The sequence below is a fragment of the Thalassophryne amazonica genome, chromosome 1, assembly GCF_902500255.1.
Source record: "Thalassophryne amazonica chromosome 1, fThaAma1.1, whole genome shotgun sequence".
Classification (NCBI taxonomy): domain Eukaryota; kingdom Metazoa; phylum Chordata; class Actinopteri; order Batrachoidiformes; family Batrachoididae; genus Thalassophryne; species Thalassophryne amazonica.
Genome location: NC_047103.1, coordinates 110,755,789 through 110,781,978, shown reverse-complemented (window position 1 = coordinate 110,781,978; position 26,190 = coordinate 110,755,789). Strand labels below are relative to the sequence as shown.

At 42.3% G+C, this 26,190-nt stretch overlaps 1 protein-coding gene across 3 annotated transcripts in view; it reads left to right on the top strand.

Moving 5' to 3' along the window:
• arl6ip6 (ADP-ribosylation factor-like 6 interacting protein 6) overlaps positions 1-26,190 on the top strand; it is a 76,087-nt gene that overhangs the window by 7,886 nt on the left and 42,011 nt on the right. For all 3 annotated transcript variants that reach the window (XR_004561456.1, XM_034173423.1, XM_034173429.1), the window contains exons 2-3: positions 15,108-15,161; positions 20,464-20,596. Coding sequence is in view for 2 of the 3 variants with exons in the window: in XM_034173423.1 (XP_034029314.1) it covers positions 15,108-15,161; positions 20,464-20,596 (187 nt within the window). In the remaining variant the exon portion in view is untranslated. The remainder of the gene's footprint in view (positions 1-15,107; positions 15,162-20,463; positions 20,597-26,190) is intronic.

Here is a 26,190-nt window from a genome sequence, read left to right as displayed (position 1 = left end):
AATCAGAAAGGTCTTGTCTCAGAGTGATGCTGAAAAACTAATTCATGCATTTATTTCCTCTAGGCTGGACTATTGTAATTCATTATTATCAGGTTGTCCTAAAAGTTCCCTAAAAAGCCTTCAGTTGGTTCAGAATGCTGCAGCTAGAGTACTGACGGGGACTAGCAGGAGAGAGCATATCTCACCCGTGTTGGCCTCTCTTCATTGGCTTCCTGTTAATTGTAGAATAGAATTTAAAATTCTTCTTCTTACTTATAAGGTTTTGAATAATCAGGTCCCATCTTATCTTAGGGACCTCGTAGTACCATATTACCCCATTAGTGCGCTTCGCTCTCAGACTGCGGGCTTACTTGTAGTTCCTAGGGTTTGTAAGAGTAGAATGGGAGGCAGAGCCTTCAGCTTTCAGGCTCCTCTCCTGTGGAACCAGCTCCCAATTCAGATCAGGGAGACAGATACCCTCTCTACTTTTAAGATTAGGCTTAAAACTTTCCTTTTCGCTAAGGCTTATGGTTAGGGCTGGATCGGGTGACCCTGGACCATCCCTTGGTTATGTTGCTTTAGACGTAGACTGTGGGGGGGTTCCCATGATGCACTGTTTCTTTCTGTTTTTGCTCCGTATGCATCACTCTGCATTTAATCATTAGTGATCGATCTCTGCCCCCCTTCTCGGCATGTCTTTTTTCTGGTTCTTTCCCTCAGCCCCAACCAGTCTCAGCAGAAGACTGCCCCTCCCTGAGCCTGGTTCTGCTGGAGGTTTCTTCCTGTTAAAAGGGAGTTTTTCCTTCCCACTGTGGCCACGTGCTTGCTCATAGGGGGTCGTTTTGACCGTTGGGGTTTTTCATAATTATTGTATGGCCTTGCCTTACAATATGGAGCGCCTTGGGGCAACTGTTTGTTGTGATTTGGCGCTATATAAGAAAAAAAGTTGATTGATTGATTGATATACATATGTATATGTATATACACATGTGTATGTATATGTATATACACATGTGTATGTATATGTATATACACATGTGTATGTATATGTATATACACACGTGTGTGTATGTATATGTATATACACATGTGTATGTATATGTATATACACATGTGTATGTATATGTATATACACATGTGTATGTATATGTATATACACACGTGTATGTATGTATATGTGTATATACACACGTGTGTGTATATGTGTATATACATACGGTAGTCTCTGGTAGTCACACGACGTCCCGGATCAACACAGCCTTCACTTTGGAAATGATCTGGTTGTTTCAGCCTGTCGATGGCCGCTCGGAGCGCGGCGCGCCCTCCGCTGCTGTGGGCCATCTTTAATCCGGTTGTAATCCTCCTTGTTGAAGCTTTGTAGGTGGAATTATTTCCCATTCTTGCTTGATGTACGACTTCAGTTGTTCAACAGTCTGGAGTCTCCGTTGTCGTATTTTGCCCTTCATAATGCGCCACACAATTTCAATGGGCGACAGATCTGGACTGCAGGCAGGCCAGTCTAGTACCCGCACTGTTTTACTATGAAGGCACGCTGTTATAACACGGACAGAATGTGGCTTGGCATTGTCTTGCTGAAATAAGCAGGGACGTCCCTGAAAAAGACGTTGCTTGGATGGCAGCATGTGTTGCTCCAATACCTGGATGTACCTTTCAACATTGATGGTGCCATTACAGATGGGTAAGTTGTCCATGCCATGGGCACTAACACACCCCCATACCACGTACCGCGAACCTTGCGCTGATAACAATCTGGATGGTCTTTTTCCTCTTTTGTCCGAAGGACACAATGTCCATGCTTTCCAAAAACAATTTGAAATGTGGACTCATCACACCACAGCACACTGTTCCACTTTGCGTCTGTCCATTTCGAATGAGCTCGGGCCCAGAGAAGGCGGTGGCGTTTCTGGATGTTGTTGATGTATGGCTTTCTCTTTGCATGGTAGAGTTTTAACTTGCACTTGTAGATGTAGCGACGAACTGATTTAACTGACAATGGTTTTCTGAAGTATTCCTTCACTCACACGGTAAGATCCTTTACACAATGATGGTTGTTTTTTGGCCATTTCTCTCGCCTGGACTTTTTTTAACCCTCTGGGGCCGACGCCGTTGTATACGATGGCTAAGACCAAGCTTTACTAAATTATAAATAACTTTTTAATGATATGAGATAGAAACGTACTTTTTTGCTGAAAAGTTAACTCCGCGGACTTTTGAGTCAGCCATCTGCCATCTTTGTACTCCTCATAGAAGCTGTGTGATGACGTGCGCAATGTGAGTGTCCAATCGGAATTGGTTCACCGTCACATGGTTTTCCAAAATCCAATCGTAGGGCAGATTTACCTCACATGAAAAGCCAAAGATCGTTTTCAGGAGTGATATGTTACTAGTTGGCCCATTTGAATAGCCCCCTGGGTGCTTCAATGAGTACATACTATTCCAATGCACCCTACGCCATTACGCACAGCGATCAGTGAAAGTGAGCAGACTGCGGGCCTCTGATGACAATCTTATGTGCTCAAACAAAGAGCGTGTAACTATCAGGATTGCTCCACTACACTAGTTTGCATGTGAATGTTACTCGATAACTCTGTTGCTTTCTCTGCGTGAAGCACTGTTTACCATATCAAAATAACAAAACGCATAGACCATTTTGTATATATTGTTCAAAATGTGCATTTGTGTTTATTGTTTGAACCTTTTTGTTGTAGTCTTTCACACAAGACCTCAAATTACCTTTATAAAGTGTCAAAACAGTTGTTTATTATAGTTTGCTGTGTGTTTTGAATAAATGTGTGGAAAATTATTTTTTGCTTTATTTTTTTCCTTGCCTATTTTTAATTGTAAACCTTTATTACACTTATAAAACACAACAAAAAACATATATATTCTGAAAGCACAGTTTGTCCTGAAAAAAATGAGACATAACACTTGATTGTGGGATGCATGGAGAGCTGTTAACGGCAATAATAAAACAAAACATTTATGCCAGGCGAGTGAACTGTCCAAAAAAAAGCCCTCGGACCCCAGAGGGTTAATTATGCTGTTATAACAACACCTTATGAGCCACAATCAAGTAGTATATACCCTTTTTTCAGGACAAGCTAAATTTTCATAATATACACACGTTGTTCTATTTGCATGAAGGTAGAAAAAGGTATAGAACAAGAAATGCAAAGGAAAGATTTAGGCGAAAAATAAATCTTACAAATTTTTAATGGAAAAACACAATGACTAAGCAAAGTCACAGCTGAAATATGATCTTGGAGGTCTACTTGACCAATGTGCAAAATTTTGAATTTCTGGAATAAGTAAAAAAATATATTTTTTAATAAATAAAAAAAGTCACTCGTCCTGACAGATTAGGTGTGGTAGTACTCAAAAAACCAGTTCCTGTCAGCCACCAGGCACAGAGGGACATCATAGAAAACACTTGGGTTGGGTGGGGATTCTTCAGGCTGGACGGGAGATGTAGGTGGAGATTCTTGAGGCTCATCACTAAAACAAAAGAGAAATAAGTTACTTTGTATATCTTGTAATACCTCTCATTATACTACGAATGATTATATTATAACAATATAGCATTTACACTGTAATGTCACAAAGACAAGTCAGAAAAATTATTGACTTCATCCCCCAGGGGCCATACCTAAGTACCCCCAGACCAAAGATGTGAAAAAGTGGGACAGACAGGAACAAAGGAGTAAACTCCCAAAGTAAAACTGCAATCTTAGCTTTTACAGTCAGTACACATACATTACAGTATACGTGCGCAGAATAGTGTAGAATCACTAAAATGTGAGTTTCACATAGTCTGTTCACATAACAAATGCATAGACGCACATGTTCATATTGTTTACACTGCTGAGCAGGGGCAAACTGCATATTCTCCAACAGAAAAAAAATACACTCAGAACAACATAATGCACTGTTGTCTATCACAATTTACTATACGCACGAGATAGTTCAGCTTCTCGTCGGTGTAAAAACTCTCCTCACCCGATGAGCCTGACTCGACATCGCTGTCGTCAAAAATCTGCTGCAAAGTTTCCTGGATGGTGAAAGTTTTCTTTGCCATTCTTGCTTCTTCCCAGAAAAAGTATCAGATGGTTGCGCGTAGCTCTGTACGTAAAGGCACTGGGGCGCATGGAGACGCTTCCTCATTTTATCATAGCAAACGAGCCAAGAGCCGTTTCTGGTTCATGATGTCATTACTGTCACCGTACTGTGTTTGTGCCACTCTGTAGTTTATCTATTGTTTGTGCAGTGCATGTGTGTAATTGCGCATTATATACTTTGATATAGGCTTGTTATTTTCATGAATTGATCGCATTTATAGTCATAAAAGTGTCAGCCGAGTGACTACAAGTGTACAGAGTCAAAGCAGCTCATTCTCTTGTGGCCAAACAACCTTTGTCATGAGTATTTTGTGCTCTTATTGGAGAACCACATGTCACATGCGTAAGGCGCACGCTGCTGGTGGACAGCCATTCTCAGAGCTTTAGAAACACAGGTTGGGAAGGGCCAAACTGGAAACAAGAGACATGCACTGAAAGCTTGAAATCTCAACTTTATTCTGCAAAAAAGTAAGTTGAGAGCTTCTACGGATCAAAAGATACACACGAAAATGTAAAGCATACTCTCTGAGGTAGTATACGACCTCATCAACCTTTGAGGGTTAATACAGTGCCGCTTCAGAGATTGAAGGTCATGGGCAGTCAATGTTGGTTTTCGGCCTTGCTGCTTACGTGTAGAAAGTTCTCCAGATTCTCTGAATCTTCTGATTATATTATGGACTGTAGATGATGGAATCCCTAAATTCCTTGCACCTGAACGTTGAGAAACATTGTTCTTAAACTGTTGGACTATTTATTCACGCAGTTGTTCACAAAGTGGTGATCCTCGCCCCATCTTTGCTTGTGAATGGCTGAGCCTTTTGGGGATGCTCCTTTTATACCCAATCATGGCACTCACCTGTTTCCAATTAACCTGTTAACCTGAGGAATGTTCCAAACAGGTGTTCTTGGAGCATTCATCAACTTTCCCAGTCTTTTGTTTGTTGTGCTTGCTCACAGGGGGTCGTTTTGACCGTTGGGGTTTTTCCGTAATTATTGTATGGCCTTGCCTTACAATATAAAGCGCCTTGGGGCAGCTGTTTGTTGTGATTTGGCGCTATATAAATAAAATTGATTTGACTTGTTGCCACTGTCCCAGCTTTTTTGAAATGTGTTGCAGGCATCCATTTCAAAATGAGCAAATATTTGCACAAAATCTAAAATGTCTATCAGTTTGAACATTAAATATCTTGTCTATGTGGTGTGTTCAACTGAATATAGGTTGAAGAGGATTTGTAAATCATTGTATTCTGTTTTTATTTACATTTAACACAACGTCCCAACTTCATTGGAATTGGGATTGTGTGTGTGTGTACAGTGAGACAAATAAGTATTTGATCCACTGTTGATTTATCAGGTTTTCCCACCTACAAAGAATGGAGAGGTCTGTGAGAGACAGAATCTAAAAAAAATCAGAAAATCACATTGTATGATTTTTTTTTTTTTTTAAATAATTAATTTGCATTTTATTGCAGGAAATAAGTATTTGATCACTTACCAACCAGCAAGAATACTGGCTCTCACAGACCTATTAGTTCTTCTTTAAGAAACCCTCCTATTCTACACTCTTTACCTGGATTAATTGCACCTGTTTGAACTCATTACCTGTATTAAAGACACCTGTTTACACACTGAATCAATCACACTCCAACCTGTCCACCATAGCCAAGACAAAAGAGCTGTCTAAGGACACCAGGGACAAAATTGTAGCTCTGCACAAGGCTGGGATGGGCTACAGGACAACAGACAAGCAGCTTGGTGAGAAGACAACTGTTGGTGCAATTATTAGAAAATGGAAGAAACACAAGATGACTGTCAATCTTCCTGGGGCTGGAGTTCCATGCAAGATCTCACCTCGTGGGGTAAGGATGATCCTGAGAAAGCCCAGAACAACATAGAAGGACCTGGTCATTGACCTGAAGAGAGCTGGGACCACAATCACAAAGATTACATCAGGAACACACTACACTTGTCATGGTTTAAAATCCTGCAGGGCAGCAAGGTCTCCCTGTTCACGCCAGCACATGTTCAGGCCTGTTTGAAGATCACCAGTGACCATTTGAATGATCCAGAGGAGGCATGGTAGAAGGTCATATGGTCAGATGAGACCAAAATAAAGCTTTTTGGTATCAACTCCACTCGCTGTGTTTGTAGGATGAGAATAACCCCAAGAACACCGTCCCAGCCGTGAAGCACGGGTGGAAACATCATTTTTGGGGGTGCTTTTCTGCAAAGGGGACACGAAGACTGCACCGTATTGAAGGGAGGATGGTTGGGGTCGTGTATCTCGAGATTTTGGCAAACAACCTCCTTCCCTCAGTAAGATCATTGAAGATGGGTCGTGGCTGAGTCTTCTGGCATGACAATGACCCCAAACACACAGCCAGGGCAATTAAGGAGGGGCTCTGTAAGAAGCATTTCAAGGTCCTTGAGTGGCCTTACCAGTCTCCAGACCTGAACTCAATAGAAAATCCTTGGAGGAGCTGAAACTTGAAACCTGAAAGATCTGGAGAAGATCTGTATGGAGGAGTGGACCAAAATCCCTGCTGCAGTGTGCAAACTTTGTCAAGAGCTACAGGAACTGTCTGACCTCTGTAATTACAAAGGTTTTTGTACCAAATATTAAAGTCTGTTTTTCTACTGTATTAAATACTTATTTCATGCAATAAAATGCTTATTAATTATTGAAAAATTATACAATGTGATTTTTTTGATTTTTAGTTTGTCTCATCGTTGAGGTGTACCTGCGATAAAAATTACAGATACCTCCATTCTTTGTAAGTCGGAATACTTGCACAAATGACAGTGGGTCAGATACATATTTGCCTCACTCTATGTACAGTTGTATGCAAAAGTTTGGGCACCACTGATAATTTTCATGATTTTCCTTTATAAATCAATGGTTGTCTGGATCAGAAATTTCAGTAAAGTATATCATATAGCAGACAAACAAAACTGGGCAGGTGCAGAAATTTGGGCACCTTTATCATTTTATTGATTTGAATACATTCAGCACAAGTGCTGTACGAGGGGGAGCTCAGTGCACAAAGAGATGGGCCAGGTGTGTTCAGGGACCAACTGTCATCACACTTGAAATTTCAAGTCAATCAGGCAAGCATGAAGGAGTTATGAGAAGTTGATGGTTCATCCACTAGGGGGAGCTCTGTGCACAACCAGAGGGGCCAGGTGTGTTAAGGGGCTGACCCTCATATGAAGTTTCAAGTCAGTCGGGCAAAGCATGAAGGAGTTATCATGACTTGATGTTCCATGGAGAAGGGTCAAAATGGCAGTGCCATAGCGGCCACACCCTTCGACTTTGAGCAAAGATTTCGATAACCTTTGATCAGTATAGTCTCTGGATGATCTGAAAGAAATTTGAAGTGCATTGGACAAAATCCCTACGAGGACTTGGTTCAAATACAACGTGTGGAAATCACGCCAAAAATGACATGGAAATTCAAAATGGCCGACTTCCTGTTTGGAGTACAAATGGTGTAAGAGACTTTTTTTGTACGTCTATGCAAGTCACACGTGTACCAATTTTTGTCTCCCTACTCCCAAAAAAAAAAACCTATGGGGAGGGGTTTTTGAAAGTTGCAAGGGGGTGCTATTGAGGCATTTTGCCCCCCCCCATGGGTGACACCCCTATGAATTGTAAGAGGTTGTCGTGCTGGACCTGTGTATCAATTTTCATGATGATATGACAAAATTAAAGCTGTCAAAAGGAAGAACTTACTTTCATGGCGACTGGTCGATATTCGGCACACCGCCACATGGATGCCGTTATTCATAACTTCACGCTGATCATCGCCTATGTTCACCAACTTGTTCTGCATGTTTTAGAAGTGGAATGAAGTTGATGGGGTTAACTATGTGACATCAGTGCCTGTTTAAGTATAATGTTCCATGGCAAAGGGTCAAAATGGTGGTGCCATAGCGGCCACACCCTTCAACATAGAGAAAAGCTTTCGATAACTTTTGATCAGTATCGTCTCTGGATGATCTGTAAGAAATTTGAAGTGCATTGGACAAAATCCCTAGGAGGAGTTGGTTCAAATACAACGTGTGGAAATCATGCCAGAATGATACGAAATTCAAAATTGCCAACTTTCTGTTTGGCGTATACCAATGGTGCAAGAGACTTGTGTGTACATCTATGCAAGTCACACATGTACCAGTTTTCATCTCCCTATGCCAAAAAACCCCTATGTAGAGGGGTTTTTGAACATTTCAAGTGGGCGCTATTGAGGCATTTTGCCCCACCCATGGGCGATGCCCCTATGAATTGTAATAGGTTGTCGTGCTTGACGTGTATCAATTTTCATGATGATATGACAAAATTAAAGCCGTCAAAACGAAGAACGTAATTTCATGGCAAAGGGTCGATATTCGACACGTGGCTACACGGACGCCGTTACTCGTAACTTCACGGCGATCATCGCCTACGTTCACCAACGTGTTCTGCATGTTTTAGAAGTGGAAGAAAGTTGATTGGGTTAAGTATGTGACATCAGGACCTGTTAAAGCAAAAATAAGACGTTACCACCGGGGGGCGCTATGGCGGTGGTGGGAAGTTAATATATGTAGACGTTCAGGGCAGAGCCCTCATCATTTCTAGCAAGTTTGAAGGATGTCCGATTAAGTATGTGGGCATGACAGCCATTCGAAGTGAAATGATTTTGTTCTGAAACTCTCGCCAAAGTTTGTTTTTTTTTGTTTTTTTTTATCAGCATGGTGTCAAGATGATGTTGACCAAATTTGAAGACAATTGGATGAAATGCTTAGGATGAGTTCATTCAAATGTAAGTAGTGGAAATGGCCAAAAATGACAAATTACCTCAATCGAAACTTAAAATCAGAATGGCCGACTTCCTGTCAACATTTCACCATGAGAGTTTTTTGTGCGTCCCAGCCTGGTAAATATGTGTACCAAATTTCGTGAGGCTACGAAGAAAAAACCCCAATGCAGAGGGTTTTTAAAAATTCTAGGGGGCGCTATTTCACCATTTCGCAGCAACCATGTGCGAGACCCCCAAAATATCGAATTTCGGATCCAGCCGGACGATTTTGCAAAGTTTGGTGAGTTTTTGAGCATGGGAAAATGCCGAAATTTCAATTTCAAAAGTGAGAATAATAATAATATAATAACTAGGACTACAAGCAGTCGTATACGGACCCTCGTTCTGCGCGACCGCCTGCCCAAGCCAGCGCGTCCCCTTGTGACCAGATGTGGGCATGTGCGTACAGGGGCAACCACTCATCACACAGTTCAAATTTCAAGCAAATCACACAATGCATGAAGGAATTATGACATGTTAATGGTTCATCCACTATGGGGCGCTCAGTATACAAACAGAGGGGCCAGGTGTGTTGAGGGGCCAACCGTCATCATACATGTGAAGTTTCAGTTCAGTCAGGTAATGCATGAAGGAGTTATGAGAAGTTGATGGGTCATACAGTAGGGGGTGATCACAGCACAAATAGAGGGTCCAGGTGTGTACGGGGCAGACAATAATCACACAGTTCAAGTTTCAAGTAAATCAGTCTGCGCAAAGGAGTTATGGGAAGTTGATGGTTCATCCACTAGGGTGCGCTCAGTGCACAAACAGAGTGGCCAGGTGTGTTAAGAGGCCAACTGTCATCACACATGTGAAGTTTCAAGTCAATCAGGCAAAGCATGAAGGAGTTATCATGACTTGCACCCCTACGCCTACCTCTTTAAAACAAGGGGAAAGGCGAAGGGGTATGCCTCTAGCCCTATGAATTGAGACACCCCTCCGCCTTTGGAGGAAAAAAAAAAACTGCCCGTGTCAAACTGCCGTCTTCACTGTTTATCATGGCAACCGAAATGCAACTTGTTGCAGTAGCCTGTTTGCTCTTTTTATTTTCTTGCCTTTCTGTGAAAATGCAAGAAATAGAAGTCGCAGATTTCTTCGACGCATCGCAATCATGTCATCTTAATTCATGTAAATAATTTATAATAATAACTAATAGTATTAAAAATTAATTAATTAGTAATTAATTAAGGTTAATAATACTACTAATAATAATAGTAATAATATTGTTAATTGATTAATCATTAATTGATTTAGTAATTAATTAATTAGTAATTAAAATAAATAAATAAATACTTGTAAACATTCGTTGCACACAGACTGATATATTTCAAGTTTCACTTTTTCAAATGGAATTACTGAAATAAATCAACTTTTTCATGATATTCTAATTATGGGACCAGCACCTGTATGTATGTTATGGGCTGCATCTAGTTCTGTTAACCTAATATTTCTTTTTCAAATTCTCCCATTTCTTGCATCCAGCCCTATTTCCTTTAGAAATTTCCTTGACATGTGTTACACATATACATGTGTGTGTTTTATATTTTCCAAGTTACTCCCACTGATGACACTTCTCATTTTCTGCCTGAAAGCTTATTTGGAGACGAGTGTGCTCAGGGCTCCCTGTTTGTTTACAAAATACACACGTTACAGACCTTGAAATCCAACAGCAGGGATTGATATTATCCAAAGATTTATGAACATACAAATTAACGTGCTTATCCTTTATCATGATTTTCTCCATTTTGAGATATAAAAGTGTCTTATCATAACGTTCGTGTGTATGCGCATTATAACGCGTCAATTATAACGCGTCAGTGCACGAGTGATGTTACGATATTCCTCAGAACGACAATATACGCAACATGCATCCAGCAGCATACACGTTGCTGTCAAAGGCAACTGCCTGTAAAGTTTTTTTTGGCAAGTTATAACTTTCTAAACAGCGTAATTTGTAATGAAAGCCACTTCATTTGTGTGGCTCTGGGCGCCATGTTTGGTTTTTTTTGAGACAGTGGTAAGCTCCTCCTACCCCTCCAAATAGAGTGTGCATCCAAATTCACTCCAAATGGAGGGGTTTGAAGCCCTCCGCCTCCCCTTCCGCCTCACTTCAAAGAAAGAATTGAGACACCCCTCTGTCTCTCGTGCCCGCGCAAAGCGGAGGGGAAGGGGTAAGGGGTAGAATTGAGATTTAGTATTGATGTTCCATGGCGAAGGGTCAAAATGACGGCACCATAGTGGCCACACCCTTCGACATAGAGAAAAGCTTTCAATAACTTTTGATCAGTATCATCTCTGGATGCTCTGAAAGAAATTTGAAGTGCATTGGACAAAATCCTTCGGAGGAGTTCGTTCAAATACAACGTGTAGAAATCACCATCGCCTACATTCACCAACTTGTTCTGCATGTTTTAGAAGTGGAATGAAGTTGATTGGGCTAACTATGTGACATCAGGACCTGTTAAAGTAAAATAGGACAATTGGAAAATTGGTGAGTTTTTGAGCATGAGAAAGGGCCGAAATTTGGATTTCAAAAGTGAGAATAATAACAATAATAAATAATAATAATTTAATAATAATAATTACAATAATAAAAAGCCCTATTACAATAGGGTCCTCGTAGGACTTTTTCCTACTCGGGCCCTAATTAATGCTGTCCCACTGAAACATCTTGGAAAAAAAATACTGTCATGACAGAAAAACTCTTCACAGGATTAAAAGGTACAGTGTGTCATTTTGGAAGAAAACAGCAAATGCTATATGCCCATCAAATATTAATGTGTTCTTAACTTTTTCAACATTATATATTTTATTAACTTGGACTTTGACAGAAACATTTAAAAAAAGAACTTGGTAAAATGGTTCTAGCTTGAACTGTGACACACACATATACACCCCCTGGCAATAATTATGGAATCACCTTCCTCGGAGGATGTTCATTCAGTTGTTTAACTTTGTAGAAAAAAAGATCATCACAGACATGACACAAAACTAAAGTAATTTCAAATGGCAACTTTCTGGCTTTAAGAAACACTATAAGAAATCCGGAAAAAAAAAATTGTGGCAGTCAGTAACAGTTACTTTTTTAGACCAAGCAGAGGGGAAAAAAAAAATGGAATCACTCAGTTCTGAGGAATAAATTATGGAATCACCCTGTAAATTTTCATCCCCAAAACTAACACCTGCATCAAATCAGATCTGCTCATTAGTCTGCATCTAAAAAGGAGTGATCACACCTTGGAGAGCTGTTGCACCAAGTGGACTGACATGAATCATGGCTCCAACATGAGAGATGTCAGCTGAAACAAAGGAGAGGATTATCAAACTCTTAAAAGAGGGTAAATCATCACGCAATGTTGCAAAAGATGTTGGTTGTTCACAGTCAGCTGTGTCTAAACTCTGGACCAAATACAAACAACATGGGAAGGTTGTTAAAGGCAAACATACTGGTAGACCAAGGAAGACATCAAAGCGTCAAGACAGAAAACTTAAAGCAATATGTCTCAAAAATCGAAAATGCACAACAAAACAAATGAGGAACGAATGGGAGGAAACTGGAGTCAACATCTGTGACCGAACTGTAAGAAACCGCCTAAAGGAAATGGGATTTACATACAGAAAAGCTAAATGAAAGCCATCATTAACACCTAAACAGAAAAAAACAAGGTTACAATGGGCTAAGGAAAAGCAATCGTGGACTGTGGATGACTGGATGAAAGTCATATTCAGTGATGAATCTCGAATCTGCATTGGGCAAGGTGATGATGCTGGAACTTTTGTTTGGTGCCGTTCCAATGAGATTTATAAAGATGACTGCCTGAAGAGAACATGTAAATTTCCACAGTCATTGATGATATGGGGCTGCATGTCAGGTAAAGGCACTGGGGAGATGGCTGTCATTACATCATCAGTAAATGCACAAGTTTATGTTGATATTTTGGACACTTTTCTTATCCCATCAATTGAAAGGATGTTTGGGGATGATGAAATAATTTTTCAAGATAATAATGCATCTTGCCATAGAGCAAAAACTGTGAAAACATTCCTTGCAAAAAGACACATAGGATCAATGTCATGGCCTGCAAATATTCCGGATCTTAATCCAATTGAAAATCTTTGGTGGAAGTTGAAAAAAATGGTCCATGACAAGGCTCCAACCTGCAAAGCTGATCTGGCAACAGCAGTCAGAGAAAGTTGGAGCCAGATTGATGAAGAGTACTGTTTGTCACTCATTAAGTCCATGCCTCAGAGACGGCAAGCTGTTATAAAAGCCAGAGGTGGTGCAACAAAATACTAGTGATTTGTTGGAGCGTTCTTTTGTTTTTCATGATTCCATAATTTTTTCCTTAGAATTGAGTGATTCCATATTTTTTTTTCCCTCTGCTTGGTCTAAAAAAGTAACCGTTACTGACTGCCACAATTTTTTTTCCTGATTTCTTATAGTGTTTCTTAAAGCCCGAAAGTTGCCATTTGAAATGACTTTAGTTTTGTGTCATGTCTGTGATCTGTTTTTTTTCTACAAAATTAAACAACTGAATGAACATCCTCCGAGGCCGGTGATTCCATAATTTTTGCCAGGGGTTGTGTGTGTATGTATGTGTGTGTGTGTGTGTATGTATGTATATATATATGTGTATATATATATATGTATATACATACATACATACGAGGTTGTTAGAAAAGTATCCGACCTTTTTATTTTTATCAAAAACGTGATGGATTTGAATCACGTGTGCTTGCATGAGCCAACCTTGAACCTTCGTGCGCGTGCATGATTTTTTTCACGACTGTCGGTTGCATCATTTGCTTGTAAGCAGCCTTTGTGTGAGGATGGGTGTAGTCTCTCGTCGTTTTTTCTTTTCAAGGAAAATGGCAGAATGACTGGAGCAGCGCGACTGCATCAGATTTTGTCAGAAACTGGGCGACAGCCAGGTGGAAACCATTCGGATTATTCAGACGGCTTTCGGTGACGATCCTATGGTCATCACACAGATTAAGGAGCAGTACAACCAGTTTAAAGACGTCCGCACAACGGTGAAGAGCGCGCCGCGCTCCGGGCGGCCATCAACATGCTGAAACGACCAGATCATTTCCAAAGTGAACGCTGTGGTGATGCGGGACCATCGTGTGACTATCTGAGAAATTGTGGACGAGGTGGACATCAGCACTTTTTCGACACATTCCACTGTGACAGAAGATTTTGCCATGAAAAGAGTTGCAGCGAAATTTATGCCGACGGCTTCGGCACGAAGCTGATGGCACAGCAAAAGCGCCTCCGTGATGAAGCCTCACAGGACATGCTGGGACATGCCCAGCTCTTCCACCATTCGGAAGATTCAGACGGCTTTCGGTGGCTTTTCAGTCTTGTGACTATCCGAGAAATTGTGGACGAGGTGAGCCTTTCACAACATGTCCTGTGAGGCTTCAACACGGTGGCGCTTTTGCTGCACCATCAGCTTCGTGCCGATGAATTTCGCTGCAACTCTTTTCATGGCAAAATCTTCTGTCACAGTGGAATGTGCCAAAAAAGTGCTGATGTCCACCTCTTCTGCAATTTCTCAGATAGTCACACGACGGTCCCACATCACCACAGCGTTCACTTTGGAAATGATCTGGTCATTTCAGCATGTTGATGGCCGACCGGAGCGCGGTGCGCTCTCCACCGTTGTGCGGACGTCTTTAAACCGGTTGTACCGCTCCTTAATCTGTGTGATGCCCATAGGATCGTCATCGAAAGCCGTCTGAATAATCCGAATGGTTTCCACCTGGCTGTCGCCCAGTTTCTGGCAAAATTTGATGCAGTCGCGCTGCTCCAGTCGTTCCGCCATTTCCTTGCAAAGAAAAAACGACGAGAGACTACACCCATCCTCACACAAAGGCTGCTTACAAGCAAATGACGCAACCGACAGGCGTGAAAAAAATCACACATGCGCACGAAGGTTCAAGGTTGGCTCATGAAAGCACACGTGATTCAAATCCATCAGGTTTTTGAAAAAAAATAAAAGGTTGGATACTTTTCTAACAGACCACGTATGTATGTGAGTGTATGTGTTTGTGTGTGTAAACCTTTGTTTTTCTGGGGGGCTTAATTTGTCCTAATTTGTTAGATTTGTTTCTGCTGTTCTGTTAGATTTGCTGAAGAATTTAACTTTTTCAGATCTGCGAGCAGAAAGAGTGACACGGCAAGATGGCACTGAAGTCAGGATGTTGGGTAAGTGTCTTCATTTTCACCTTGTATCGTTAGTATGCAAAACATCTTGTATGGTTTTTTTGTTGTTGTTGCTGTTTTTTGTTTGTTTTTTGCTCTGAACTAGGGCTGCAACAACAAATCGATAAAATCGATAAAAATCGATGACAGGCGTTGGCAACACATTGCGTCATCGATGCATTGTGTCAAGCAATTATGGTGCCAGAAGCGGCCAGTGCACAGAGCAGATCAGACGCTGTTTCGTAGAACTACACAGTTAGAATATGGCCGATGCAAGTAGACAAAAGAAAGTTAAGACTTCAAAACTTTAAACAACGCAAAGACGCTTGTTAACTGCAACATTTGCAAGTCGGACCTCTCATGGCACGGGAGTACGACGGTAATGATGCAGCATCTCAAACGAAAGCATATCGGAGTCATCAACGAGGAAGGGGAGAGCTCAGTGTCTGGGCAAGTTAACAAATGTTTGTTTATTTTTGTGAGCGGCTTTGCTTGAGCTGCTGCCCCCGCGACCCGACTCCGGATAAAGCGGAAGAAAATGGATGGATAGATGGATGGACAGTCGTAACGTCTCAGTATGATAACTCAGGCAGTGAAATGAAGCCTGACGGTTGGATCTATCAGGCTCAGGCTGTCTGCGTGTCTCCCAGAGCAGTGAGTTGAGGGGTAGAGAGTGAGAGAAAAAGAAAGAACAGTAACAGCACCGACAGTTTTTTTTTATTTTTTTTATTATTAATGTTGTCAAAGTCCTACCATCAACATTAACGCCTGTACGATTGTCCGGGACAAGTGTAAAATGTGATCGGACAAGTTATAGCTCTAAATCGTTGTCCGACCGGAAAAGTGGCATTTTTTATTTTTTTTTTCTTGGTTTAAAACGTTCAAATTCTTTTCGCACCTCGCAAGAAAGCATCTTCGGTTTTTCCTGCCACACTCTACGCACCGGACAATCGGAAAACATGATAACACCGAGTTCTCCCCAGACAGTGGAACAACGACGCCGCGCCATCAGTGTTCTGACAGCGCAGTCACACTCTTGCCATGCTCTCAGGTAGTTTTTAAAAATTCAGCCAGGCTGTTTGTGCAGAAGTGGCCGCCCCCCTCCCCCCGGCAGATAGAGAGCCGAGCAGCGCTGCAGCGGAAAAAAACTCTGTCAAAGTCTAAACATAAAACGAGCTCCAGAAATTCATTTATAGGCTTTATTTTACTGTTGAAAGTCTTCATGTTTCCAAAATTTTCTCAAATACGGTGTGTGAGACAGAGAGGGAGACAGAGAGGGAGGGAGGGAGACAAAGAGAGGGAGAGAGAGAGATATATGTGGGATGAGTCACATGTGTCATTGTGAAATGACCACATAGTTTACAAGTTATACAGAGAATGTTACACATATAATGAGTCAGGCTACAGTTTTTGATTTAGGTTTTATGGTTAACTGTTTATGCTAATTGCTCATTTGCAGCAATAAAATACCTCTTTTTTCACCATATATTTTATAACATTTATATGTTTCAATGTTGTTTTATGGAAACTCAGCACTTTGATAAAGCAATGTCATTTGAAATAATTATTTTTGTTCTTTATTATAAACTGTTTTATTCTTTATTATTTTATATTTCAACAGCCAAGGGACATTTGACAATTTGTTGATTTTCAAGTATTTTAAGTTTTCAAATAATGTTCTGTTGTTAAATAAAGTGATGGAAGGAGAGAAAAATTGTTTCCCTGGCACATTTTAAAAAAAATTCCCTGCTAATCCGATTAATCGATTAATCGTGTCGAAACCCCATCAGATTAATCGATTACCCAAATAATCGTTTGTTGCAGCCCTACTCTGAACATCACCTCTAATCTTTTTAAGCAGTTTGGTTCTTTCAAATCCAGTTAGAACCGCTGGAGTTGTTTGATATCCCAGCAGGGCCATCGCCCTTATATAACTTCTCAAGGTCGTGGCCCAGTGGGGTAAGGCAGCAGAAGACTGGGCTGTCACCTGACATGACCACAGTGGGATGAGGCATCTTGGGGAGTGAAGTGCTTTGATTCCTCTGCAAGAAGTCGAAGCTTCATTAGATCACAGATGTGGAGCCTCATGTACAAAGACTTGCATGGATTTCCTACTAAAACATGGCATACACCAAAACACAGAAACTGGTGTAAGCACGAAAATATTCAGATTTATCAAAGTGTGTGTACGCATGTATCCGCACACGTTCTGTTTGTACATCCCAATCAACGTGGAATTTAGAGTACATGCACATGCACCAATCTCCCTTTCCACACCTGTAAATATGAAAATCCATGCAAGTAGGCCCTGGAGCTGGGATTTCACCTCCATCAGATCAGTCAACATGAACACAGAAAAGAAATTATACTGAGTGTGAGTCACAGATGACTGGAAATGATGTGGACGCACGCAGGCATAGTTTATTTGGTACCCTTTCAAACAAAATAAACAAATGGAAAAATATTAGTGTGTGTGTGTGTGTGTGAGGCCGTAGCCGCAGTGAGCTCACATCAGTGCACACATACAGAGGTTAAAAGAAATGCGGTGCTACATAGCTGACTGTGTGACATTCACAACTTTACACATGCGTTTACTGACAAATACTGAACACAGGGGGACAATCGGGGCCTGTTAAGAATCAGAAGCTCCAGTATCACCATCAAGAAAAAGAAAACACATTCATAATAATAACAAATGACATATTTGAATGCGCACATTCCCAAATGTGCCCACACTGGTTTTCATTCAGAACAGTTACATGAATAAACTATTTACCCACATAGCCATCGATTGCGCACTGTGCCAGCCTCTGGCCTGTTCCTACCCCACTCCAGTGCATTAGTGAGTCACATGATTTGGACACACAGCTGGCATGGCTGACAAAGTGGACTGGCACACCCCTGACCGATTGATGGAATGCCCCTGTTGCCAGGAACCACAGCATGTTCAGCACTTGTCTGGGCACAGACAACCCTGGGCTCCTCGCCGTATTGCACTCTGGGCCAGCCGCAGTGTTGCGCGCCACCCCAGTAACACTGGCCTTGGTAATTGACCTCAGCTTATGAGCCAATTATCTCCATTTGCATGAAAATCCTGGCATTCCCGAATACTTGCTCATGTCGGATTGTAGCATTTGCAGCTATTTTATGCATCTGTGTGTGCATGGTTTTATGTTCACCCATAATTGCCAAACACATGAGTGTGTTAATTGTTCATAAGCGTGTCTCTGGTGTGCACATCACTATGACATCTTGTTTTCACACCATTAACAGTTCCCAGCATCACCTCTATGTGTCAGCAGTGGAACAATAGCTATAGAAACATGCGTACGCTGGCCAGGATTTTTGCATGACACACCGCACATTTTCACTGTCATTTCACTTTTGATACATCTGAACTTTGGCATGGAGACAGACATATGCCACGTTTTTGTGCATACGCATGCTTTGTACATGAGGCCCCTGATCTCTGATTCTTCTTGTTGTCTGCTCTCAGGGCCACCACAGCCTACTCTGTACAGCTTTGAATTTTCATTAAGCACTCCAGCTGCTCTGGATGATACTCAGAGTGCACTCAGATGTGAAACACCTCCCTCCTATGGGCATTGGAAACTCCAGTACAATCCTCAGCAACTTTCAGAGAAGGCTCGTGAAAGAACTCCCACATTCCGTATGGATCACCAGTTGTGTCCAGGTCCTCAAGCCAGATTACTTGCAAATTCCAGAGAAACAGATCTTGAAATCTGGCCAAGTTTAATCATGAGCCCTAAGCAGACTGTATTCTGTGAGACTTGAACTGAATCCTCAAGGAAGCTGCAACAACTCTGTTCTCAGAAGTCATTATATTCCATACATGATCAAAAGAAAAAAGTGATTTGTACAATCTAGTATTAAATATTATTGTTATAAACAACAAAATCCCTAAAAAGTTAATCTTGTGTGAATTTTTTTCTCAGGGAGAATCCAATATAGACTGTGGCAGATTTAGTTCTCCCTGAACATGCACTTCATGATTTTGGCCTTGGTCTGTAAAGATGTGCTTAACTTCTTTGATGGGGCTTTCACACTGGAAGTGTCAGATGCGGCAAAAGCATCGCAGATTGGTCTAAAAAGCATTATTTTCAATGAGACGCATCACATTTTTGACTCAGCAGAAGATTTTGTGGGCTGGTGGAGTTGTTGAAGACACTTTGTCCCATTTTGACCGACTGGACTTCATGGTGTTCCAGCTCATCACGGGAATTTATTGAAGTGTGTCTGAATTTAGGTTGCCTGTACAGCAAATGTTCCTGATTGTAAGACAAAACAATAATAATAATAATAATAAATAGTAATTAAAAAATATATAGAGAGAAACACAGTTTCTATATATAGCTTTTTGTTGTCTCAGAAATAGCAAAAAAGCTGTAGTTTTATTTGGAAAAAATAAAAATAGACTGAGCCATTTACACATTAAAGTGTTCAGTCAGCTCAACTGTGCTAAAAGGCTAAGGTAACGTTAGCTGAGGGTTAAAACTTCAGCAGTGCAGTAAAAATCACATTTTATTTTTAAGTTATTCTCACCTCGAGTAAGCTGCAGAACTAAGCCAGTTGGTCAAACTGGGTGTTTGTATGTATCCAAAAGTGATGAATTTCGGATTGAGTCGGTCTGCTCCATCATCCTGACTGCCTGCCTCGCTCTGCCCCAGAATAAAGCCTGAACTCCGGCTGCTCCATGCGGCTCTGCACGCTGTCGCGATTTGATTGATCCCACCAAGTCATCGCTCCTCCCTCGGCTCGGCATCACTCTGAAAAGTAACTGAAAAAAGCTTCCATTAGCAGGATGATGGCAGACTCATTCCACTACTGTTTTTTTGTGGTTGTACGGAGGCAAATTTAAGATGGCGATCACGCAGCTTTTGGAGTTGTGGAAAAAAACCAGAGTGTGACGTAACAACCTCCCCCCCCGGCAGTTGAACACGTTGAATGATTAACGCCCCCAAAGCATCTGACACAAACGGATGCGTCAACTGACTAGTTGTTAATTCAAAGTAACTTGTCCATTGAGAATGTTTTTCTTGTACTTCACAGCATAATTATGTCCTGTATTTCATGTGGAAAATGATGTGGATGCGTCTCTCACACTCACTCACTCACTCAGTTTAGCTCGTGTTTGTATTGGCCCACAAAAAGGGTGAGAACTTTTCAAGACCATTACTGAGCACTGATGGCACCACAGTGGGAATGTATTTGTCATGCAGCACCATGTGGATGAAAAAAGTTCAGGTTCCAGCCACAAAGGCCCATTTGTGTTTTGTATGTGAAGGTTTCTGGAGTATCATGGTGGTGTCATTATCAGCTGGATGTGTCTGCAGTATCTTTTCATGGATAATCATTTACCTCGACTCCTACCAGCCTGGAATGGTAATCACAAAGCCCAGATTCCTGTCCTACTTCAGGTTAGTCCCATTGTTAACAGCCACACACACATACATATACATACATACACATATTTTATTTATATATATATATATATATATATATATATACACACGAGGTCTGTTAGAAAAGTATACAATCTTTTTATTTTTTGTAAAAACCATATGGATTTGAATCACGTGTGATTGCGTCAGCCGAGCTTGAACCTTCGTGCGCATGCATGAGTTTTTTCACGCCTGTCGGTTGCGTCATTAGCCTGTGAGCAGGCTTTGAGTGAGCACTGGTCCTCCCCCCTCGTTGGATTTTCATTGTGAGGAAAATGTCTGAATGGCTGGAGCAGCGCTGCATCAAATTTTTCCAGAAACTGTGAGAGACAGCCAGGTGGAGACCATTCGGAAAATTCAGATGGCTTTCAGGGATGATTTTATGGGTATCACACAGATTAACTCACTCGCTGCCAAAGACGTATATATATGTCAATTACATGTTTTTGTGGTAACCGCCGGCAAACATCCTGGTGCAGCTTGTCTGTGGAGATCAAGCTTATACGTGTTGTAATTGTGAAGTTAATCCAGTATGAGGCGGTAGTGTGCTCTGAACGATCGTCAGTGAGAGAAGAAGAGGAGGGCCAGGAGGCTGAGTAGAGGCAAGATGGCGAAAATGAATGGCAAAGGAAAGCTAACGCAGCTCACGCTTGAGCAAGCTCTTTCCCGGAGTACAGCGCGAGAGAGGGTCGGGATCGCCGGTGGTTTGGGCAGGGATCGCGGAGAGGAGGTGGAGGAGGTGTCCGGAGAAACGGACGAAGTTCAACCTGGGCCAAGCCGCGTGCGGCGCACACAAACAGTGGCCAGATCAGAGGATGAATCCGATGGTTTTAGCGAACCTGACCCGGATTATTCAGACGAGTGGTTACCGTCTGGATCAGAGCGGAGCAGCAGAGACTCGGCCCCAGACGCTCCAGTCACACACAAAGGAGGTACAGTACGTACATACTTATATATAGCATATATAGCTAACTAACTTTTACTGATCAGATAAAATGAGAGGATTTTCTCACATAGCAGCAATTGTACATAAATAGATAGCTAACTTTACTGATCAAAGGAGAGTAGGATTTTTCTCACATAGCAGCATTTTTTTTATGGTATTTTCTATCCATTTCCATAATTTACAGGTAGTGCAACCAGCTGCCAGTGCCAATGATAGCAGTGAAAAGAAGAGAGCTAAGAATATATATCCAAAATCTGCACATCACATAGCGGCCATTAAAAAAAATATATATATATTTTATGGTATTTGTATCTATTTCCATAATTTACAGGTAGTGCAACCAGCACAGCTGCCAGTGCTAATGATGGTAATGAAAAGAAGAGAGGTAAGAATATACATCCAAAATCTGCACATCACATAGTAGCAATAAAAATTGTTTATTTTATAGTAATGGTATGTATTTCCATAATTTACAGGTCGTGTATCGAGCAGCACTCCTGGAGCAGATTCTGGGTGGCATACAGGTGACTGGACACCAAACCTGTTCCCCTTCACTGCGACCTCTGGACCCTGAAGAGCTGCTGCGGAGCTGGATTCCGGCAAACCAGCTGACTTCCTGGAGCTCTTCCTGACTGATGAACTACTTCAACATATTGTTGACCAGACCAACCTTTACGCCACACAGTACCTCAGTGCACACCCGGAAAGTCTGCCACACAGCAGAGGTTCCTCTTGGAAGCCGGTGTCAGTCCCAGAACTGAAAAGTTTCTTCGGCCTCACTTTTCTCACTGGCTTTGTAAAAAAGCCACGCCTTGACATGTACTGGAGTGTTGAGGTGAACTCTACACCTCATTTCAGTCACACCATGACAAGGAACAGGTTCCAGCTCATGGCGTTTCCTTCATTTCAATGACAATGCTTCACAGGATGCAGCTGACAGACTGTACAAAGTCCGTCCAGTGTTAGACTATGTTCTTGACAAGTTCAAGGAGCTGTATCAGCCAGGGCAAAACATTTGCATTGATGAGGGTATGATGCAGTGGAGGGGCCGCCTGTCTTTCAGGGTTTACAACCCACAAAAGCCTGTGAAATATGGGATAAAGTCATACATTCTGTGTGACTCTGCGACAGGGTACTGCTTCAATATGCAGCCTTATGTTGGGACACCGAACACTCTGCAGGATGCCATTTTCTCCCTCCTTGATCGCCTCCCAGGCCGTGGCTATACGCTCTACATGGACAATTTTTATAAGTCTGTCGCGCTCTGTGAGCGTTTACTGGGAGCACAAACCAACATCTGTGGGACACTGAGGAAGAATAGGGGGGAACCAAAGACCATCACAGACCTGGCAAAGACTGATCTGGGGGCGGGGGAAAAAGTTGTGCTGCACAATAAGAAGGTGATGGTGGTAGCGTGGCAGGACAAGCGGCTTGTGAAAATGGTGACAACCTGCCACACAGATAGCATGAAGAGGGTTGAGGTGTGGCAGAAGGGACACAAAGGAAAGGTTCCCCTGTTCAAACCAGAGTGTGTTGTGGCGTACAACTTGTCCATGAATGGGGTGGACAAATTGGACCAGAACATCGCGTACTACCCCTTCCTACGAAGGTCACTGAACTGGTCCAAAAAGTTTGTAGCTTATATTTTCCAGCTGTGCATGTTTAACGCATACATAATCTACAAACACAGAAACCGAGGAGAATGCAAAAGCCTTCTCACTTTTATTCGCAGGGTCGTGCAGTCCTGGACCACAAAACGTGTGGGGGGAAACAGAGAAGGGTGATGAGAGGGAGGCGGGAGAGCAGGTAGAGGAGGGGGAGGAAGCAGGTGTGGGGGCCGAGGGTGATGGTAGGTCTACTCCGAGGGCGCCTTATAAGACTGACCCAGAGAGCAGGCTGGATGGAAAGATGGCCAACCATGACCTGGAACCGCTGATGCCCACCAGCAAAAAGTGGTAGTGTGGCATTCGGCCAGTGAGTTCATCAATTTTGTGGTACAAAGAGGTGTGAATCAGGTGTCCCCTATTTAAGGATGAAGCCAGCACCTGTTGAACATGCATTTCTCTTTGAAAGCCTGAGGAAAATGGGACGTTGAAGACATTGTTCAGAAGAACAGCGTAGTTTGATTAAAAAGTTGATTGGAGAGGGGAAAACTTATATGCAGGTGCAAAAAATTATAGGCTGTTAATCTACAAAGATCTCCAATGCTTTAAAATGGACAAAAAAAAACAGACGCGTGGAAGAAAACGGAAAACAACCATCAAAATGGATAGAAGAATAACCAGAATGGCAAAGGCTCACCCATTGATCAGCTCCAGGATGATCAAAGACAGTCTGGAGTTACCTGTAAGTGCTGTGACAGTTAGAAGAGGCCTGTGTGAAGCTAATTTATTTGCAAGAATCCCCCGCAAAGTCCCTCTGTTAAGTAAAAGACGTGCAGAAGAGGTTACAGTTTGCTAAAGAACACATCAACTGGCCTAAAGAGAAATGGAGGAATATTTTGTAGACTGATAAGAGTAAAACTGTTCTTTTTGGGTCCAAGGGCCGCAGACAGTTTGTGAGATGACCCCCAAACTCTGAATTCAAGCCACAGTTCACAGTGAAGACAGTGAAGCATGGTGGTGCAAGCATCATGATATGGGCATGTTTCTCCTACTATGGTGTTGGGCCTATATATCACATAGCAGGTATCATGGATCAGTTTGGATATGTCAAAATACTTGAAGAGGTCATGTTGCCTTATGCTGAAGAGGGCATTCCCTTGAAATGGATGTTTCAACAAGACAATGACCCCAAGCACACTAGTAAACCAGCAAAATCTTGGTTCCAAACCAGCACAATTAATGCCTCACAGATGTGAAGAAATCATGAAAAACTGTGGTTATACAACTAAATACTAGTTTAGTGATTCACAGGATTGCTAAAAAAGCAGTTTGAACATAATAGTTTTGAGTTTGTAGTGTCAAGAGCAGATGCTACTATTATTGTGAACAACCCATTTTCTACATTTTTTTTTTTTACTAATAGCCCAATTTCATAGCCTTAAGAGTGTGCATATCATGAATGCTTGGTCTTGTTGGATTTGTGAGAATCTACTGAATCTACTGGTACCTTGTTTCCCATGTAACAATAAGGAATATACTCAAAACCTGGATTAATCTTTTTAGTCACATAGCCCTACTATTATTCTGAACACTACTGTATGTATGTATGTATGTATGTATATGTATATATATATATATATATATATGTATGTATATGTGTATATGTATGTATATGTATATGCAACAGCTCCAGCAGGGGACCCCAGATTTCCCTTTCCCGTGCCACATTGACTACCTCTGTCTGGGGGATCCCAAGGCATTCCCAGGCCAGTGTGGAGATATAATCCCTCCACCTAGTCCTGGGTCTTCCCTGTGGTCTCCTCTCAGATGGACATGCCTGGAACACCTCCCTAGGGAAGGCGCCCAGGGGGCATCCTTACAAGATGCCCAAACCACCTCAGGTGGCTCCTTTCAACGCGAAGGTGCAGCAACTCTACTCCGAGCTCCCCACAGATGACCGAACTTCTCACCCTGTCTCTAAGAGAGACACCAGCCACCCTCCTGAGGAATCCCATTTTGGCCACTTGTACCCGCGAGCTAGTTCTTTCGGTCATGACCCAACCCTCATGACCATAGGTGAGAGTAGAAAATAAGATTGACCAGTAGATCAATAGCTTCGCCTTTTGGCTCAACTCCCTTTTTGTCACAACAGTATGGTAGAGCAAATGCAATACCTCCGTTGCTGTGCTGATTCTCCGGCAAATCTCACGCTCCATCATCCCCTCACTCGTGAACAAGACCCCGAGGTACTTGAACTCCTTCACTTGGGGCAAGGTCGTATTCCCTACCCGGAGTAGGCAATCCATCGATTTCCTGCTGAGAACCATGGCCTCAGATTTAGAGGTGCTGATCTTCATCCCAGCCGCTTCACACTCGGCTGCGAAGCGATCCAGTGAGTGTTGGAGGTCACCGGCCGATGAAGCCAACAGGACCACAACTGCAAAGAGCAGTGATGAGACCCTGAGCCCACCAAGCTGGAAACCATCCTCCCCTCGACTACGCCTCGATATCCTGTCCATGAATATCACAAACAGGATTTGTGACAAGGTGCAGCCCTGGCGGAGGCCAACTTTCACCGGAAACAAGTCCGACTTACTGCCGAGCACCCAGACACAGCTCTTCCTTTGTGAGTACAGACATTGGATGGCCCTGAGAAGGGACCCCCTTCATACTCCCGCAGCATCTCCCACAGTATCTCCCGGGGTACCCGATCATACGCCTTCTCCAAGTCCACAAAACACATGTAGACTGAGTGGACATACTCCCAGGCACCCTTCAGGATCCTTGTGAGAGTAAAGAGCTGGTTGGTTGTTCCACGACCAGGACGGAACTCGCATTGTTCCTCTTCAGTCAGAGGTTCGACTATCAGCCAAACCCTCAATTCCAGCACCCTGGAGTAGACTTTACCAGGGAGGCTGAGTAGTGTGATGCCTCTGTAGATGGCACACACTCTCTCGTCCCTCTTTTTAAATATGGGGACCACCACCCCAGTTTGCCACTGCTTAGGCACTGTCCCAGAC